Here is an 18,564-nt window from a genome sequence, read left to right on the forward strand (position 1 = left end):
TTGCCACAAATGTGTGGTGAAACAAGAACATAAAATTTCTCATTCAGTGGTCGCAAAATCACTTACAAACCACGTGAGAACTTTCAATCAAAACTATTTGCTCCACACTGCTCTGATGTGTAGGTTATGGACCAGAGTGTTTGTCAATTAGGTCCACTGACCCCCTGAGGGCCAGGCATGCAAAATTGCAACAACATAACCCCATGTATTATCTTCGTTTTGGCAGCAAAAAATTTGTATTGTTAAGATATTAAATTTGCAAATCAAAGATTTTTACCGAGTGTACACGAAGATACCGAACGTTTCAACGAGAGAAAACGAGGAAAAAGGTTTGTCGGCTTCTGTTTGCTTTCGTACTTTCTACTTGAGCGCCCACGACAGCTGTCCTGTTGCTAGGCAATACAGTTGGCTTCGGTTTCTCGCGTAGGTAAAGTTGTCAAAGGGCTTTGTTGTTGAAAAGCTTTAAATGGCTAAACCTGATTTACAACTGCTCGTACAGAAATTCGAATGTGAGACACCTATTGATAGTGAGTGCTTGAACGGTTGATTAGATGAATTTGATTAGGTCTGTTGTTTAGGTTTTAACTAACTAAGGATAGCAACAAAAGTTTAAAATGGTTAGGCTACGAACAGGACCTGTAACAGATCATATCAAAGTTAGTCATGGGGCCGATTCAAGCATCAACAAGTTTTACCATTCCCGATATGCATCTGAGTATGGTTGGGAAAACTTTAATCCAAGGGCAGGACGGGCGGTTGGAACAGGCTATGCTTCAAATTTTCGACCGCAGATCTATTATACAAGATCACTTGATAACTTCGACAATCCGGTTATGGGGTAGGAAAACAAACTTCGCAATTTTAACAATTAAATAACCTCACAAAATAAAAACAGATGGTTTATACAAACTGTTTTGCAGATTTCTGTTGACAGACAATTATGAAACAATAACCAAACGCCATTACCGCGCAGCCCATGGTTCAGATGGCAAAGATCCGCTTCCTGAGTTGGTTATTAACAAACACGAGAGTGGGTTCATTCGGGAACGCCCACTAACAGTGCCAACTGTTGCCGAGGTATAATTAATTAAATTGTTTGAAATGTGCCTAAGTTTTTTCGGTGCTATACTATAACAAAAAAGCCTAGATGTTTATACCCTGTTGCAAATTAATACATAGCCTATATCCTTCTGTATGCACTGGCACATTTTAACTTGCCGGAAATTGTAGATTCGTCAAAATTTCTACGATACCCGTCGATATGGTGCCATGAGTCGACCGGGAATACCCACACGTCACAGAGCACTTCTTCATAAAATACAATCAAAAGATCCAGTAGAAGAAGAGCACGAAAATCATGTAAATGGGAAATCGTTTCGGGGGTTTCGGGGGTTGTCGGTGTAAGGATTTGATCAGAAAAAGCAAAGTTTGGCACGTTTTCGCCGAAACGTGATGTTTACTTTCTAAAACATAAAAGCAATTATAACTTCATCTTTGTTGTCAAGTTGCTAACATTAATGCTGATAAGTTTTATTTTAAATTCAGGGACCTCCATACATGAAAAGTGAAACTAAAGTCAAGTTTTTGGGAGAACCAACTGCTCCGCGTATGTTGTACTTTAATTTACGTTCCCTTTTGTAAACATATACCATACAGGTTTGCAGATAAACAGATACATTTTGTTTTATCACTTCCAGTAAACACACATTTGAAAGATGTTGGGGATCTTGAAGACTCGGGATTTACACACAACAAAAACATTGAACCTATCACTTATAGACCAGATGATGTCCACGCCAACCATTTACCAGTACGTATAATGCACTTATGGATAATGTGGTGTCCTGCAAACATAGTTTTTGTTTACTAAACACCTTTTCACGAAATAAACCAAAGTGTTATTTTTAAGGGAACTATTACTGACCGACCCACAGGCGAAAGTATTACTGAAACGTGCTTTGAATTGTGGAAAGACGCGAACGGACAAGAACCTCTCCCGGACATTGCAAAGCGTTCATCACACGAGAGCGGATTTATTCGGGAACAACCGAGAAAATTATACGCGCACAGGTATGAAATTCAACTTTTTACGAAAATCACACAACGCTTTTTAACAACTGTCTGCAGGACACAAAGACAGGCGTACACTTCAATTAAGGACGTACCCCAGTTAGTGGCAGATCGTATCAAAAAGAATGATCCAGCCGAGTATTTGAATCTAACCCATCCGCACAATTCAAGATCTGTTACTTCAGCAACATTCCTAGTGAGAATAATGCAATGCTAATTGTGCTTTATCAGTCTTTGTTTTGAAAGCAGTTAATCATTCCTAGTGCGTGAAAAAGCAGTTAATCTGCTTCTACTTTTAGAGAAAATCGCGACCTGTCGTCACCGAGGAGGAACTTCTTGGAAAAGAAAATGTTGGCGAGCAGGAGTTAACAGGACACTGCAGAAATAACGACAGATATTTGGAAACAGTGGACCATGATGCAGCCCGATACTTAACAAACTATAACATGAGGTCAGTACGCATGTTAATTCCATGTTTTCGCGATTGCTTGCTCTCTTCGAAGTAGAAACTTTGTTTTGTAAAATTATTTTGGTAATTTATATAAAAATGTTCACCACATCTTTTCGTCGTAGGCATTACGATATGAACCCTCAGGGCCAAGACAGAGAAGGCTGGGTAATGGGCGGCTTACAGCAAGCAAAAGATGACGGTTTTTGCAGAGACTTTAAAGTTCATTCGATGGGCAGAATTGAAGATATGCAGGAGCGATTGCGAAGATTACAACCATATGTTGCAAGGTGGTGTATTTTGTTTATCTCGGCGGAAGCTTAAAGATTACTAAAATTAATATGGAGTAGTTCTCTTCAATAAATTATAAGCAGTTTCGTCAATGTTTATCAAATTTTATCAGTGTGTATTTTATAGGAGCACAAAGAAGCGCGACCAGTTTTTTGTTGATCAAACTCACATGCATAAAATGACTATTCAAGCAAGTAACTCTTCCAAAGCACCCCTGACTACAGCAACTCTTAAAGTGTGATCCGCATTTACTTCAACGTTTTCAAGCTTTTATTTCGTCCCAAATCGTAACTGTTTTAAAGTTATGATGGTAAATGGGAAATGTTATGCAATGGCACTTACACCCAAAAAATAAAACAATTGAAAACTTATATATTTTTAATTTGGCAAGGTTTATTTCCAAACAGTTCTCTGCATTTATATTGGCTAATTATTTAGGCTGCCTTTGCTTTCTAATGCGTTTTGTATTCATGCTTACCTTCGTACTTAATCTATTTGTGTTCTGTCGGTTGTAAATTTGTTTTATAGCAACACTGGTCAGACAATCAAACATAAATTCTGCAGGATGTCGCAAAAACTAGTCCAGTTTCTTATTTCTTGTTTTATTTTTGCATTCGCCAATCTGTTGTAAATTTTCTTTCAGCAAATTTTATCAACTTGCTCTGTTTAGTGTCATGCCAAGGTAGATCTATAAATTCATTCTATAAAGACTTGATCAGATTGAACACTGTATACTGTTGACGGGTTATCTGAACACAGAAGTATGATATCCAAGAAATTTGCTTCTGCGAAGGGGGGGACGAAAGTCTCGTAGGTCAGGAATTGTTTCTGGATGAATTGCGTGATATCGTTTCAACGCAACAGTTTTAAAGCGAACACCAAGACGGTCGGGAATTCTACGAAAAAAACGTGTTATTAAAATTGTTTGAATGTCTACAGGTGGTAAAGGGACACCAAGCAGATTCAACGCAATGCAGTTATTTGCCTGGTTAAAAACAAAACAAAGCCGGGTATAAAACAACTTCCGTTACATTCCTGGATATAATAATCTGTTTAAGTTTGCTGGACTAACCTGTCTCCGTCATATGGAAGGGTGGTCCACAATGGTTCTGGCGGCAACTTAATTGGGGGTCTATAGAACACGCTGGTTGGGTCTTTTGTTGGATCTAGTAGCTCTCCATCCGGCTAAAATGAAATATGTAAAAAAGCAAAATTTCCAACATAAGAAAGTAAACAAGCGTTTCACCTGCGTAATACAAGGTATCGGAGTTTTAGCCGCACTCCGCTTTTCTGCTTCGTTTATTGAGGCAAGAAGGTTTGAAACAGTTTCAGTATCACGATGGAGTTCAAGAGAAACCACCGACCCACCATCTCTAACAGGAGAATCGTGATCACCTGCAAACATTACAACTCAAAGATGTTCAAACAAACAGTGATAAGCTAATCATACTTTAAAAGAAACAGGGCATTTCAAACCATCAATTTATTAATAAACCACGAAATCAGCATCAACATGAATTTAATTATTTGCTGATAACATTTACAAATGCTTCAAAGAATGTCAAACCATATGTACAACCGATACTGAAAAAGAAATTTCTAAATATATTCGCAATGTTTGCACAAGAGAAACGCTCACCCTGTTCGTCGGTTGCCTTTGTATAAAATAAGTTTTTTACGTCATTAGGTAAACCTTTGGGTTTCACAAACTTCGTCTCTGATGTGTCACAAAATAAGACGTGCTTCGGTTGGATCATTAAATCCGTTTTCTTTTCAGAAGTGTTGGTCTGTAAATGAACACATTTCTCAGCATATTTTTAACTTCATCGCATGTTGTTTTTACTTCAGTTTCTGTAAACATGTCTTCATCAAATTCTTCGTAACTATTTTCGTTTTCGTGGTTTTCGTTATCTGGACATACGTGTGAAGATATTCTTTCCGTAAGCCTAGCCATTTTCTACAGAAATAATCACTTTATAAATATATAAGCTTAAACAAGTAATGTAAACTTTGCCGAATCAATGAATCAAGCCACCCTGACGGGCTATGGATCGATAACGGTATGTATTTCAATACACGCTACAACTTTGCACTTAGGTTTTTACGTTGCTTCTGTTTATACACTCTGGAGAATCTTATGATGCCTTTTTTAAGGCGAAATATATTTTTCTGCTATTAAGCATCTTTAGAACTGTCTGTCTGATTATATGAGCTTAATTATAAAATATAATTTAAAACTCTATTTATTTGTGCGTTTGTTTTGTATAACAAGGCGATGAAAAAATCCTCTAGCGCTAATGTTGTATTGCATTTATTGGCAGAAAAAGATATGTAGGCTTAAAAAAAATATTCATTAAAGTTTACCTCATCACCAATCCGTGACAGGTTTATTGCTTTTGAAATAAAATTACGATCCCAGCATCCTAATATGTTGTTGAAGTGCCGTTCGTGGCGATTTTTAAAAGGTTTGGGCGGACTGGGTGTATTTTTACCCAGTTTTCGATGGTCTTTAGGTTGATGATGATCGTCGAGTTTTCTACACAAAAACAAACCAACAATTGTGTTACCAACTCTCTTCGCCAAAAAAATAAGACTTTTTTGTATTTTTCTGTTTAACTCATATTTTTTAATTAGAAACAGAAAATACACCTAAACATATAATTATTTGCTGTTGTCTTGCTAATAATAAACTTTTGTTCGCAGTGCACACTGTTTTGACCAACTACAGTGGTTGCCAAAATTTTGGTAGTCACGGAAACCTTTGCCTGTATTTCGTTCATCTGTACCTCGTGTGGAACTGTATGAATGTGGAAATGGGTATGACATAACCAGTATAGTAAAGACCTAAAATTAATTTACATTACCGAAAAAGGAAAGGTGTGTGTACATTTTAATAAGAAGGCAGTTCGTACTCATTCACGGAGCCCCTAAAAGCATCCCACAGATCCGCGAAACTATAGGAACCCATAGGTCATGTGGCTACAAGGATTGCCTGTAAAACCCAGGAAGGGAAACCACTGACCGACTTTAGGTCTCATTTGTGCAATTTGCGTTGACTACAGTGACTGTCTTGCAAGCTACTAACTTATTGGATCTATGACACTGTTTATGTTCTGTTGGAATGCTTCTTTTTGTTTTCAGTGGAATTTCCTTGTCCATGTTTCCTCCTCCGACTTTTCCTGGCCCACATCCATAGATATCAACACACGGTAGAGGAACAAAATCGGGTCCAGCAAATGATTTAAACTTGTTTGTTGTCGAGTCTTCTTTCAATTCATGAACTTGTTTTGTTGGACTATGTACACAAAAAACATGGATTTCACAAACTTAGACTGCTTTTTAGGAAACGTGAATAGTGGTTTATCAATTATACAGATCTGAACTTTCAACTGTACAACACATGCTATTTAATGAATTTGAGATTTTTTACAATACTCGAATAATCTAGCCTATCATAAGTAACATTGTCTTAACTACCTAAACTTTACGAAGGTATTAACTTAACAGAAGCAGTATTATACAAATTCCTGGAAAATGTGAATAACAGTGCACTGTAAATGCTTATTTATCAATTCAATGAACCTACAAACCTATCAGAATTCATTATGTATGTCCTATAATCTCTCAAATCATCCAGTGACTTTACATCACGTTTTTCAACTATCTGCCCAGTGACGTTGCTGACAATGTAATTGTTTCCAGCAGGCCAACATGGCCAAAGTCCTATGATTATCAGGAAATGTTAGCGCTATTTCTACAGGTAGCTAATATTATTTCACCCAAATACCTGTTATTTTACAGTTATCACAACAAATTTCACCAGAACACCGATTTGAAGTATAGTAATTCTGTTGATCGCAGTTCTGCTGCAAAATGTTGTCCTCCGTATCAGTATTCTTTGTACCTAACAACAATTTTTGCACTATATGTTGTATTTGTTACCCTTCTGATTTTTTTGCCTTTGCTTTGCAAGTAAATAAACAGCACACTTTGTAATAAAGTTGCAAATTTACACTTTCTTAGCTAAAATAACGTTGTCATAACGCGGTAGATAGGTTATACAAGATATTTTTTTTTCTCTTTTGTAGTCCAATAAACGGGTTTGTGACATTTCGTCTGCTTGTTACAGACTTTTTTTGCGATGTATTGTGGCCAAACGTTAAAAAATTAATGCAGTTTGCGGGACTTCGCATCGTTAAAGCACATACCAACTCACATAAATAACCACTCATACCGACATTATAATAATGTTATAACATACTACGACGGTTCAGGTACCTTTGATGGTATGGGAACTCAAACGATTAAACAAAACTTACATGCACTGACAGGGTATGGTTGTTGGTAGTCGTTTGCACATGATGATATTTTGTATCTACGATGAACAACACCTTCCAGTTCGTTTCGTGTTATGTCGCTTAAAGGAGTTTTTAATCGAAAATCGTGCGGTTTTACAGGATCCAGGCCTGTATAATTTTGTAAATTCTGATTAGGCCAACTAACAAAACTTTCTTATTAAATCTACCACTACCACTACTTAATAGATTTTTGTGTGAACGAAACACAAGTTTGTCATTTACTGTCATGTTGGGCACGGCTTCGTGGAAACATCGCGTTCCTGGATCTATGAGAAGAGTAACTTGGTTCTTGTATGAAATGATTTTCTTCTTTCATCATGCTGGAATATTAGTACATGTGACATTACAACATCCTATTCAAATGTTGCTTGTAACGAATTGTCGGAGTTTTTTCGACCTTTTAGAGCCGCGTATATAAAAGACCGATATCCGTCGGTCACCACCGACCAGCACAGGCTGGATTCTTGCGGTCTTTTATAACTGTTTTACTTTTTTTGTCAACGTATTTTATGGCCAATCTAATAAGGTATTTTTAACAATGTTTGAAAAGTTTTATAGGGTCTATCCAATTTGGCTGCCATATTTACTATCATACTTTTTGAAGCCAAAGAACAAATTTGGGGAAGGGTTTTTATTGTGCGCATTTTTTCATTTTTATTCTATAAAATGCTATTATTATTAGCCTATTATGCTAAATAACTTACGCCCTTTCTTTGCACCGACACGGTTGCACAATAAATTCATCGTTTTGTCTTAACTTGCTCTTTAATAAGCATGTAATTTTGCTTGGTTGTACTACTCCGTGGCTGCAGAAAAATAAGAGCGAATGGCGTTCAGCAGAAACAATCATCATTACACAACTTACATCATTTTTCCACAACTCGACAAGTAATGCCTATGACTTCTAGGAAGTAACAGTTCTCGATACTGGTTTTTCGTCTTTCCCAAAAACGACAATTTGCCAATTCCACCGTAATCCACCATAAAAGAACCCCATTCCAAACGAGGGAAACGGCGCCCGGTTCCTTCAGCTATAATACTAAAACATGAAATAATTATTACAAATATTAGTTGCCACTTAATTGTACTGAACGTAAAACTAAAGACACAAAAGCTTACTGGCTCCTTGGTACTGTGTCACGAAATGGAATTTGAAGTGGGGTCATCAGGTTTGTGCTGAGGTACGTAGGAGAAATCTTGTGCTGATTCCATGTTGGTAAAGACAAGACTTGATCACACATGATCAATAAAGAATGGTCAATAAATACGGATCTTGAAAGATCGGCCTAGTACTTTTTAAACAAACAAACGTCCAGGTTTCTATAATCAGTTTGTTGCTTCTACCTTGCGTTTCTGTAATACTTGATATTGTGACGAAATAATGCATTAAAAAGAAAAGACCACATTTATGGAAAATATGTTTTCTCAGTTAAAATTTGTTACCTTTTTATGCAAGACAAATATATTTCGCTAAAAAGCATCGCCAGTGTCTAAGAAAACATAGGTGTAAAGCACACCTAGAAAGGGCTCACTCTGTCTTGCGTGCACTTTTGCCCTGTGAAATATTGTGGAATCGTTGCAAAAGGTGGATATCGTTGCGATTGTAGGGCTAGAATGAGGGGAGTGATTTCCGGAATCGCTTAATAGGAATTAAACAGAAATTGGAAGAATCGGCGTAAATCTGAGATTATAGCTAAAAGCAGTGCTTAATTAAATTTGTCTGGAGTGTTTTTATTTAATGCTCGATGATGTTCCGTTGCATCATAGAATACTAAAACAGTAGGCTATTCTATGTTTTAGTATTCTATGGTTGCATTAATCCACAGTTTTTGCGAATTTTTTTCCTTGTCTTTTTAACTCATAAGCACATGAATATTGTTTTTCTCTTAAAGACATGAATGTTGTTTGATAAACATAATTATTGAGGATTAGTGAGTGTAAACAAGAAATAGTTAATCGTTCGACATACATAGATGCAGGACAGGTAAGGACGTTATTGTCATGCCCAGCAAAATACCTGCACCAATAAAATTGTCACCAGGCTACACCCCAGCGTAATATGACGAACACTTTCATTTTCCAAAGCCAGTTTCGTGCTTGTTGACGTTTATGGGGTTAATATAACGCTTGTTCAACGGACTTCACATCCATAAAACAAAGTTTTGAGAGACGTGTAACCGGCCTGCTGAAATCTGACACATTTATACAACAAAGGGCCATTATGAACGTCCGTTATGATATCATAAGCGGGTGCAAACTACCTGGGACACAGTTGTACAATTTCAAGATTGGTTGTAGAAAGTAAGTGCACCAACTGACTGAATCTACTTTTTGATGATTTGATCACCTTGTGAGTTAGCTGTCCTTTGTACGTGTGTGCCCATCGAAGATCTTCTTCGTTGAGAAAAATATATTAGAAATCAAGTAAGATGTCAGCAAGTGTAAAAAACTTCGATAAGGAGCCCGCTGGACAAGTTGGTGTGGTTGGTTTAAGAACTTTGCCTCACATGAAACTAAACTATTATGCTCGGGCACCCCAAGTCAACCCATTCGCTACAGTTTGGTTGCCCATGAATGCTAGTAATCGAATTGTTGTCGACCAGAAGCAAGATATCATGCATCTCTACTACTCCAGGCATTTACAAGGAGGCGAAAAACCAGCACTCACCAATTTTCAGTTAGACGCCGACTTAACCTTGCCACCAAGGCACACCGAAACCACAGACCAGGTAGATGTTGCACCGAAAAAACCTAGCAGTCCTCCAGATAGTGTCAAAGCGGCCATGTGGATGACCAACGTAAATTCGTTGGCACCATTTGCTAGTCTTGGAAAACCGACGTGTGGCTACTTTTTCTCGCGTACGACCGACAACAAGAAACGTTTGACTGGAATTCCACCAACCAATACTGTGAAGTGGAGATCTCATACGACTACGCCCAATTAAAAATTGCCCGACACGTTTCAAATGCTATAGAAAAACAAACAACAAAATAAAGCAAAACCAAGCTACAACGTTTGTTTTTTGTCCTTTGCTGGGTTATCGATAAACGACTTTTCCAAACTATTGCAAGATGAAATATGTATTGAATGTTACACTGTTGTGACGAAGAGTGTCTTTCAAATAGTAAAATCAGTTTGCTAAAAAGGGTTAGGTGCACCTTGGGCAAGTCGGCAACTCGTTGACTGCCCATGTATGCGGACGAAGGCAACCCTACACCGCATCACAAAAACGAGACGAATAGGTTCACGACCCCGCATTGTGACTAATTTGTCGCCCGAAAAGTTAGGGCACTATAGAATACTCAAGGTCGTTTGCGTATTCTTGTTCGAAAACAATCTTCAGTACTTTATATTTAAAATTCTGCACGAACAACTGACGCTTTGTTAAATGCATTCAACGCTTTAAGTCTCCATGCTATATGTAAGAATGAGTGTATGTTGTTTACAAGTGCAAGCAGTGTAACCTTTTTGAAAAAACACATCCGCATCAACCAGATAAGGTCTGTAGATTTTTATCATTGATCACAATGCAGTATCTAACAACAGTAAAAACAAAGGTTTAACTTTCTCTAAATTAGGCTTTTGGTATAATCCACATACGTTTCACGATAAAATTTTGTGTGAACACTGCATACGTAATCACGAAATAAACTAAGTGATTGTTTATGGTAGGACTTACTTAATAGCTGTAGAGGGATCTAGCCCTCGGTTAAGCATTGTTTATTTATCTGATTACTTTATAGTTGGTGTATATAATGAAGCAACAAGCTTCTGACTTACGTCAGCAGATTTTATTTCTACACCGCCACTCCAATTACAGTTCGTGCGCCCAACAAACGCTTGTTAAATTTACCATGTACACAATAAATAACTTGCTGGTAGAGTTTGGAACCAACACATACCGGCAAAAAGTGGGGTTTGCCACGGGTGACAATCATTCTGTGTCCATTGCCAACATTGCACTTTACTACGTCATCAAATATATTGCAAACACGCTCAATAAAGCGCACCTTTTTAATAGGTTTATTGATGACATAGGATGGCGACAGGAGAAGAGACGATGACAAACATAAATTTAAGCCTCACAACGGCATTTTTATCGGTTGGACTACGAGCTGTTGTGCAAACAATGAACATCAGAGAGGGGAACAGCTCTTTGGAATTTTTGGATGTGTAACATCTCCCAAATTCTGAATCTAACTTCGGGTTTGTCACAAGAGAGTTTGTAAAAGATACGACAAAGGAACGTTGTTTTCTTCATGGTTCATCATACCATCCAAAACATATAACATATACAAAAGTCTATTATCCTTGGAGAAGCTTGTCGATTACGTCGCCTCAACGAGACCCGGAAACAAATGCAGAAAATCCGGCTTCTCGAAGAAAATTATCTACGCCAGCATCAACGAAGCATAAGTTGGACTGATCGTTTCCGGCTAATAAAGAACAAACTCGCGGACACCATTATTGCTTGGGGAACCGCATTGCCGCTGTTTCTAAAACTTACAAATAAAGATAAACAGTTGAACAATCAAGCCCATATTGTTTATAAACGTCCGGCTTCACTGGATACGTTGTTAACAAATTACAGGCAACTTGCACTCAACAACGACTGCAACAATATTGCAGGTAGCTAACCTTGCAAAAGATGCGCGGTATGTGGACAACATGGTGATCACAAATCCATGGTAAATGAAACGTCAATTTTGGTATGTACGTAGCAACGTGCCGCACTTGTAAAGAACAATATGTCGTCGGCCAGACAAAAACAAATTTTCCACCCGTTGGACGCAACACCGGTCCGACTGGAACAGGGCAATAAGCGATATCGGTAAGAATGTCAAGACGGCCCTTCTTCACCATTATACATACAAACACAGCACACCAACTTAGCGCCCATCCATTGAAAACTGCTTTTCAGTGTCATTTGTTCAAGAACCGACGGCAAAGTCTTTAGATGCTTGTGAGGCCAATAGGATTCATATGACGCAAGAATCCATAAACATTCAGAAAATGATTTAGATGATTTTTATTGTACTTCGATTTTAACTTTTACTAATTACTTCCATTTTTAGTCGCATTTATTGCTCCTGGTACACTCGTTTGTGCTTCAGGTTTTTACGGCCACGTTTGAGCGTGCGGTTTTTTCCTTATCTCCGCTATCACCTACTAGGTTCGCTACCACACTGTAGTTCACAGTTTGAGCTTTGAGGAGATAGCGTGAAGAAAAGACTTCCAGTTGCAGCGGAGTTTTGTGTGTATTTTAGTGCTTTCATTGTTACTATTACGTAATATTTGCAGAAACTGACGATGCTTATGGTTACCTACATAAGCGAAATCGATTTTTCAAAATAAAATCTGCTGACGTAAATCAGAGGATTTGTCATGCAAGCAATTATTTATTCCTTGAAGAGTATACGGGCAGGAGCATCAAGGGGGATGTGGGTATGAATATTATTGTGGGTTAGAAGCTTTCCATGACCTAATCTCAGGTGGGTCGGGGAGGCCCTGAAAAAAGTTCACCCACTAGCACGTTTTTACCACCTCTCAAGGAACCTACATTTATACTAACCAAATTTAATGAGCAACGGCAACAAATTAATATTCCAGCAGTATTTTACTGACAATAGATGAAACACCATTCTGTAGAACATAACATTTTAAAGTAGGAAGAGCATTAAATTTTTCCAACAACAATAAAGAATATTGCATTCATCGGAACACTTTCGTAATTATTTTGTGTTCGCTTTGTGTGCGCACTTTCTATCATCTTCCATTGACTTGACCTTTTTCGAAAGTTTGCCACGAAGCGCAGCACGTTTATCGGCGGAGAGTTTTTGATCGGGAAGTCCACCACCATTGTACAAAACTCCTTTAGATATCTTCTTTCTTGTCTGTAAGCGAATCCCGCCACCACAACCGTGTACCTGTAGTACAAGTTAACATTTGCACTGGAAACCAAAATACACCACACCACCATAATATTGTAATTGCCCCAAACCTACCTCAGGTATACAGTGCTCAAGACAAAAGTTTTTTTTGCACACGGAACACAGTTGCCCAGTAGTTGTAACTTTAGCTGCACAGTTTTTATGACAGCATATACGGTTGGAGGCAATAGCATCTGCTAAAAGTATGTCGTCATCATCATCTTTATTTGTCTAAAAATACAACAACTTTAGCTAAACGTACTTGGTAAATATAAAGAAAAGGACCTTGACAAGCTTTTGTTTGGACTTTCTACCAATGTCGCGTTTCTTCTTCGTAATTTGCGGATTTTTCGGGCTGTTTTCTTTAGTAGAGCAGCTCATGACCTCTTTCATTTTCATAACCCGCGCACAATGCATTAAATGCAGATCCAGATTTGCTTGGGGCAAACGTTTTCCACAAGTTTCACAAACGACGTAGGAAACAGAACTCTCCATATTGTCAGTGGCTTGTTCAGATAGTTTTATTGGAAAATTGGGAAGTGAATCGTGTTTTTCAGGGAAATCATCTATGGACACAATACAAAAATGCTAACTCTCTATAACTTATAAAAATAGACAAAGTGCAAATATGCTAAACACCAATTTAGTGAAAAAAAATCAGACAACTCTGTTATAATTACCTCCATCATAAACGTTGCTTTTACATTCCGTTGGTTCAGATTTAACGGAGTTTACGCTGCACGACTCTGCGGAAGTCTCTACTTCTGTAGTATTGGTTTCGGGTTCCAACCTTTCCAGTGAAGCAACGTTGGATAAATTGGTAATTTTTGGATTCGATACAATAACTCTCCTAAAATGTCCTGTACCAACACTCGTATGATTTAGTGCTAGTTCTTCACATATCTCATGAATCGCTTTTCTCTCTGCCGAATTTAGTTTTGTTGCAAAGAGGATCTGTCCTTCGTGATATGAGGCATTAAGAGCAGAAAGCGAGCCTTCAATTGATAAATTAAGATCGCTGACATTGTTTCCCAGCAACTGAAATTGCTTCAGAGCATTAAAATATCCTCGTTTCAGGTCTTCGATTGTGTTAGTATGAGTTTTCCTGTTAACAGGCGGCGGTTTTTCGCTTAACGACGCCTCTTCATCCGGCACCTGGGAATAGTAAATTTCGTTTTAAGGAACAATACCTGCCAACGCTTTAATTACCTTGTTATTTGAAGTTTTAGATTTTGACACCAAGAGACCTGCGAAACATTGAGTATCAACATTAACTACATCTTCGTCCGAGTATTCGAACCCAGTTTTAACTTCCCCTTGTTGTGTGATGTAATCGATCAAAGACCTGAACAATATTTTTTGTTATCTTTTACGCCTCTTAACTTGGATTGTGCTTCATGGCACATACTTAACAAAGCCATGATTTTTAACCGTAGCAGTATCACAAACAACCGCCAGGTGACGCCGTGCACGAGTAATGGCGACGTTAAGTCTTCGGTTGTCAGCCAGAAACCCTATTTCACGTTTGTCGTTTGATCTTACAAGGGATAAAACAATTGCCTCTTTTTCTCTCCCCTTGAATCAAAAAATTAACAAAATTTGCACATGGTCAAGTAAATACTGTCATGATTTACCTGGAAGCCATCAACGGATTGGATTTCTATTGCAGAATATTTGGGATGCAACATTTTACGCAGTATCTCTACCTATAACAACACAAATTCCATCCTAACGTTTCATGCTTTAGACATTAAATACAAGTAGCCTATAGAGTACACCCACATTCATATACCTGCAATCTGTATGGAGAAATAACAGCAACTTTGTCTGGAGAAACTCCCGCTTCTACAAGATTTGTAACATGTTGATGAACAATCCTTGCTTCACCTTTATTCGCTTTAGAGTCACTCAACTCCGACTAACAACCAAACATAAAATACTCTACTACTTTTTTTCCCAGTGTGACCTTCTTGACCTAGTGCTTTTGACCTTGTGGGCATGGGCAGTTGCTACTGTTTGTGGAGCTGTAAGGAGCTATGGTGTTTTGTTTAAAATACATTTAACTATTTTTACATATGTAAATATACGGTTTGCACTTTTTTGACCATACGGCGTTTTTTGAAAACAATTTATTCTACATATACACACAATTAGTAACAAAAGCATACCTCGCATTCGACCATGTCACACCCAGCAGTATCTATAAGCAACATTGGACATGAGGTATCTTCATTGCTGGTTACATTAGGCATATCACTGACAAACATAATAGTATATTAGAAATTTAGAAAGGGATCAAATATATTTTTTTAAGTGTTTTGTGCGTAAACACTTTGGATACTGGCTTTATTAATATATATACCCTATTTTAGGTATTTTTGGTGCCACAGCCTAAGCAATGTGAGTTATTTTGCAATAGAAAACAACAACCATAAACAAGCATTGCGTATAAACTTTGTATGTAAATTAAAATCTACAAACCTCAGCAAGTGAGTTGCAACTGATTTGCTGGCAATTAACTTTCCATCATACATTTGGCAAGATGCCCATTCCATGATAGTTTTGTGCATTCTATATTGTTCAACAAGCATCACAACAGATTTTGGGTGCAATTTGCACAAACGTTCCAACAAGGTTACTGACAGCCCCTTATTTGCAGCTCTGACATGAATAGATTTCAGATAAAAAGGGAACAACATTACTTGGTTTTAAGGATTGGATTTATTCACTTCTACCAAAAGCAGCTTTTGTAAGAATTATGTGAAGTGGAATCCAACCAAAACCAGACGAATTTTCTTACTTCTTTGAAATAATTGTGGGTGGCAGCTGAAGGTGGTCACCGCTTAGGACACATTTTCTTTTGTTTAGTAAGGGAATCCAACAAGAAGCTTCCAGAGCTTGGCCACATTCATCAATAACCACCACATCAAAGTGATCTTCTTTTATATGTTTTAAGGGACCTTTTGGATGAGCACCTAATATGGAAAGCATATATATATACATATAATGCTGAAAACAACTACTGGTGTATGGCTGTCTGTGATGGTTTGTTTACAAAAGGTTCGTGGGCTTACCAACATTAGTGGAAAGAACTACATCTGCAGATGTCAGTATTTCATGCAGCACTTGTTTTTCCCTGTGTGCAAGTTCCGCATACAACTCTTTACGATCTCTACGCAGCCTCTGCACAGTTCCTTTGTCTGGCCTCTTGCGAAGTTTGCTCTGTCCCACATAACACATATTACATATTACAAAATTCATAATTTACATTTCACAGCTTACATGTACTGCTTCAATATCCAATCGAACATCACGAACAATAGCTGCTGCGTCGCAGTGAGAAACCAGAGCATCAAGTGAAACATTATATAGCTGTTGTTTTTTAATGCGAGCTGGATGACCGATACGAACAACTTTAAGCTTTTTTTTATTGCCTATAAATGCTTGTTTAAAGTTTAAAGCAATACATTAGGTCAAAATACACTCACCAGTTTTAAAAACTTTTAAATCTAAAAGTTTATCAACAAGGTTGTCCACAGCTATGTTGGATGGTGCACATGCTAAAATCTAAACATATTTAACATCTTCAGAAAATGGCGTGGGGTAAATACAAACGCACCCAAATCATATCAAATCAATAAATATATTTTACTTGCAGTTGCCATACCTTTTCTAATCAGAAATGAAAACAAGTTTATTTTATAGACACAGCAAAAATTACTTGCTTTTTTCCCTTTATTAACCAGTTGGGCAATAATTTCCACAACAGTTGTTGTTTTCCCCGTTCCAGGAGGTCCATGTACAATAGCCAATTCATTCTGACATAATGCAAGTTTCACAGCTTCCTGCTGGCTATGATTAAGATTTGGATTGAAGAAATCAAGTTCTTCTACAAAAAAAATTCTAATGGTTATTAGTTTTTGAAAGCTTATGGCAAAAATAAAAAAAATCATAGAACAGAATAGTAAATATTTACACAACAACTAGGCAACAATACCTCAAAATTCAGTACCATAACTACTACATACCACAGCCTATCACAAAATGATGTTAAATTAAAGTGTTTGAATTATTGTTTTGGAAAATGCTTCTTATTCTGCAATTTAGAGAAGCTGTGGACAATACTATGTAAATTTTGCCTCGGGCTGTAAACGAGAAGCACTTCACTACATCTAGCTTTGTAATTACACTCAATTTAACAACAAACAAGATTCTGGGTTGGCAGAAAATTTCCACACTAACAATAGGCAACTACAAACCTGAAATATTTGTTGAATTGACATCAGTTACACCAAACAAAACATCCACTAAATGTTGTGATGGTCCATCAGATACCTTTTTTAAATCTTCCATTGCATGCTTTAAACGTCTTTAAAAAAACATTTTGATTATTGATGAATGTTCTTACCATGGGTAACATACCAGTTAAATCATTTTATGTTTAAAATATTACTTTGAAATAGATGATGCCCTTTTTAGAACGAAATATGTTTTCTGCTAATAATAAAAACATCTTTAAAACAGCTGTCTAAAAGATCGACTTTCAAAGTTTTACTCAACAACTTTAAAATAGAAGAACTATTATTTCCATTCAAACCTTTACACAAATCCATATCCAATAAATAATAAACACAAAACCAAACCTGTATGTTACTTCACTTGCAACTTTTACCAAAGTAATAGAATTATCTTTGGACAACAATACATCAAGAGTGTCTCTGATCTCATTACCATCAAAAGCAATAACAAGTTGTTTTATTGTTACTGATAACACAACACCATTTGTTGCTGAAATTGATTGATTTACTGGTTGCCGAATTTGGACTATGTCACCTGTAAACAACACAGAACTATGGAAAACTTAAAACTGATATATTAATATTTAAAATAACCTGAAGAAAAGGTGTTGCTTGGAATAACATTGTCTGCAGCTTTCAAAGAAAATGTTGCGACTGTTCTTCCGTAAAGCCCAGTTTTCAATTCTGCTATCCTCAACTTTGATAAGCAAAAACCTTTTCTGCAAAAAGCTAAAATTTGAAAAGGCTATTTTACAAGTAATTTCTGTATTCATGGAAAAAGCATGTTGTCCACTTGCAGGAAACATCATATCAACTTAAATTACCACTTCTAGAATGCACACAAAAACAACTGTTTTTTTTAAATGAAAACAACCAACCTTTTTAAAATTTGTAAAGGGACACCAGAATTTCCACTCATATTTTCAGTTATTTCGGCTTCGTGTTCTTCTGACAAAAGTTCCAGCTGATTTGTCACAAACTCCTCCATGTTTTATTGTTATTATTACACAAGCATATATTACAGTTTACTGTACAAACATAATAATTTAAACAAAATTGCAATGTTACTACGAAGTGCACATGTTAGTTAGAAGGCACAATCTTACAGTGATAATAAAAATAAGTTCCCAAACAGTAGACATGAGTACACTGACGACAAAAATAAAAA

The 18,564-nt window shown here is 37.0% G+C and overlaps 4 protein-coding genes across 7 annotated transcripts; 2 read left to right on the plus strand and 2 right to left on the minus strand.

The window, feature by feature from the left end:
* Positions 1–507: 507 nt before the first annotated feature.
* LOC145911032 (stabilizer of axonemal microtubules 4-like) lies at positions 508–3,466 on the plus strand. The gene is made up of 10 exons (XM_082998265.1): positions 508–838; positions 921–1,077; positions 1,231–1,359; positions 1,546–1,606; positions 1,698–1,810; positions 1,910–2,070; positions 2,128–2,266; positions 2,370–2,521; positions 2,644–2,808; positions 2,936–3,466. Exons 1-10 carry the CDS (start codon positions 615–617, stop codon positions 3,048–3,050), a joined length of 1,416 nt encoding a protein of 471 aa, XP_082854391.1. The 5' UTR covers positions 508–614; the 3' UTR covers positions 3,051–3,466.
* Positions 3,467–3,552: 86 nt separating this feature from the next.
* Positions 3,553–8,446, minus strand: LOC145911030 (uncharacterized). Its single transcript, XM_082998264.1, has 14 exons — positions 8,287–8,446; positions 8,033–8,206; positions 7,872–7,973; positions 7,390–7,487; positions 7,129–7,275; positions 6,597–6,713; positions 6,400–6,532; positions 5,895–6,104; positions 5,174–5,345; positions 4,653–4,766; positions 4,449–4,596; positions 4,056–4,204; positions 3,882–3,994; positions 3,553–3,705 (listed from the first exon to the last, which is right to left on the minus strand). Exons 1-14 carry the CDS (start codon positions 8,406–8,408, stop codon positions 3,555–3,557), a joined length of 1,950 nt encoding a protein of 649 aa, XP_082854390.1. The 5' UTR covers positions 8,409–8,446; the 3' UTR covers positions 3,553–3,554.
* Positions 8,447–9,429: 983 nt separating this feature from the next.
* LOC145911752 (uncharacterized) lies at positions 9,430–10,168 on the plus strand. Its single transcript, XM_082999180.1, has one exon. The coding sequence runs from the start codon at positions 9,597–9,599 to the stop codon at positions 10,110–10,112; it is 516 nt and encodes a 171-aa protein (XP_082855306.1). The 5' UTR covers positions 9,430–9,596; the 3' UTR covers positions 10,113–10,168.
* Positions 10,169–12,773: 2,605 nt separating this feature from the next.
* LOC145912316 (DNA-binding protein SMUBP-2-like) lies at positions 12,774–18,410 on the minus strand. 4 transcript variants are annotated; one of them, XM_082999740.1, is made up of 19 exons: positions 18,275–18,410; positions 17,991–18,115; positions 17,742–17,931; positions 17,358–17,467; positions 16,824–16,987; positions 16,587–16,665; positions 16,381–16,532; positions 16,173–16,320; positions 15,899–16,073; positions 15,580–15,759; positions 15,267–15,354; positions 14,891–15,016; positions 14,733–14,804; positions 14,507–14,673; positions 14,308–14,443; positions 13,779–14,253; positions 13,384–13,664; positions 13,174–13,329; positions 12,774–13,095 (listed from the first exon to the last, which is right to left on the minus strand). In XM_082999740.1, exons 1-19 carry the CDS (start codon positions 18,382–18,384, stop codon positions 12,901–12,903), a joined length of 3,129 nt encoding a protein of 1,042 aa, XP_082855866.1. In that variant the 5' UTR covers positions 18,385–18,410; the 3' UTR covers positions 12,774–12,900. The 4 variants fall into 4 exon arrangements, 2 of the variants coding, with proteins under 2 accessions (XP_082855866.1, XP_082855867.1); XR_014403289.1 differs by having other exon boundaries at positions 12,955–13,095; positions 13,174–13,292; positions 13,361–13,664; XR_014403288.1 differs by having other exon boundaries at positions 12,955–13,095; positions 13,174–13,295; positions 13,361–13,664.
* Positions 18,411–18,564: the final 154 nt, after the last annotated feature.

Source organism: Ascidia mentula, chromosome 8 (genome assembly GCF_947561715.1).
Source record: "Ascidia mentula chromosome 8, kaAscMent1.1, whole genome shotgun sequence".
Taxonomy (NCBI): Eukaryota; Metazoa; Chordata; class Ascidiacea; order Phlebobranchia; family Ascidiidae; genus Ascidia; species Ascidia mentula.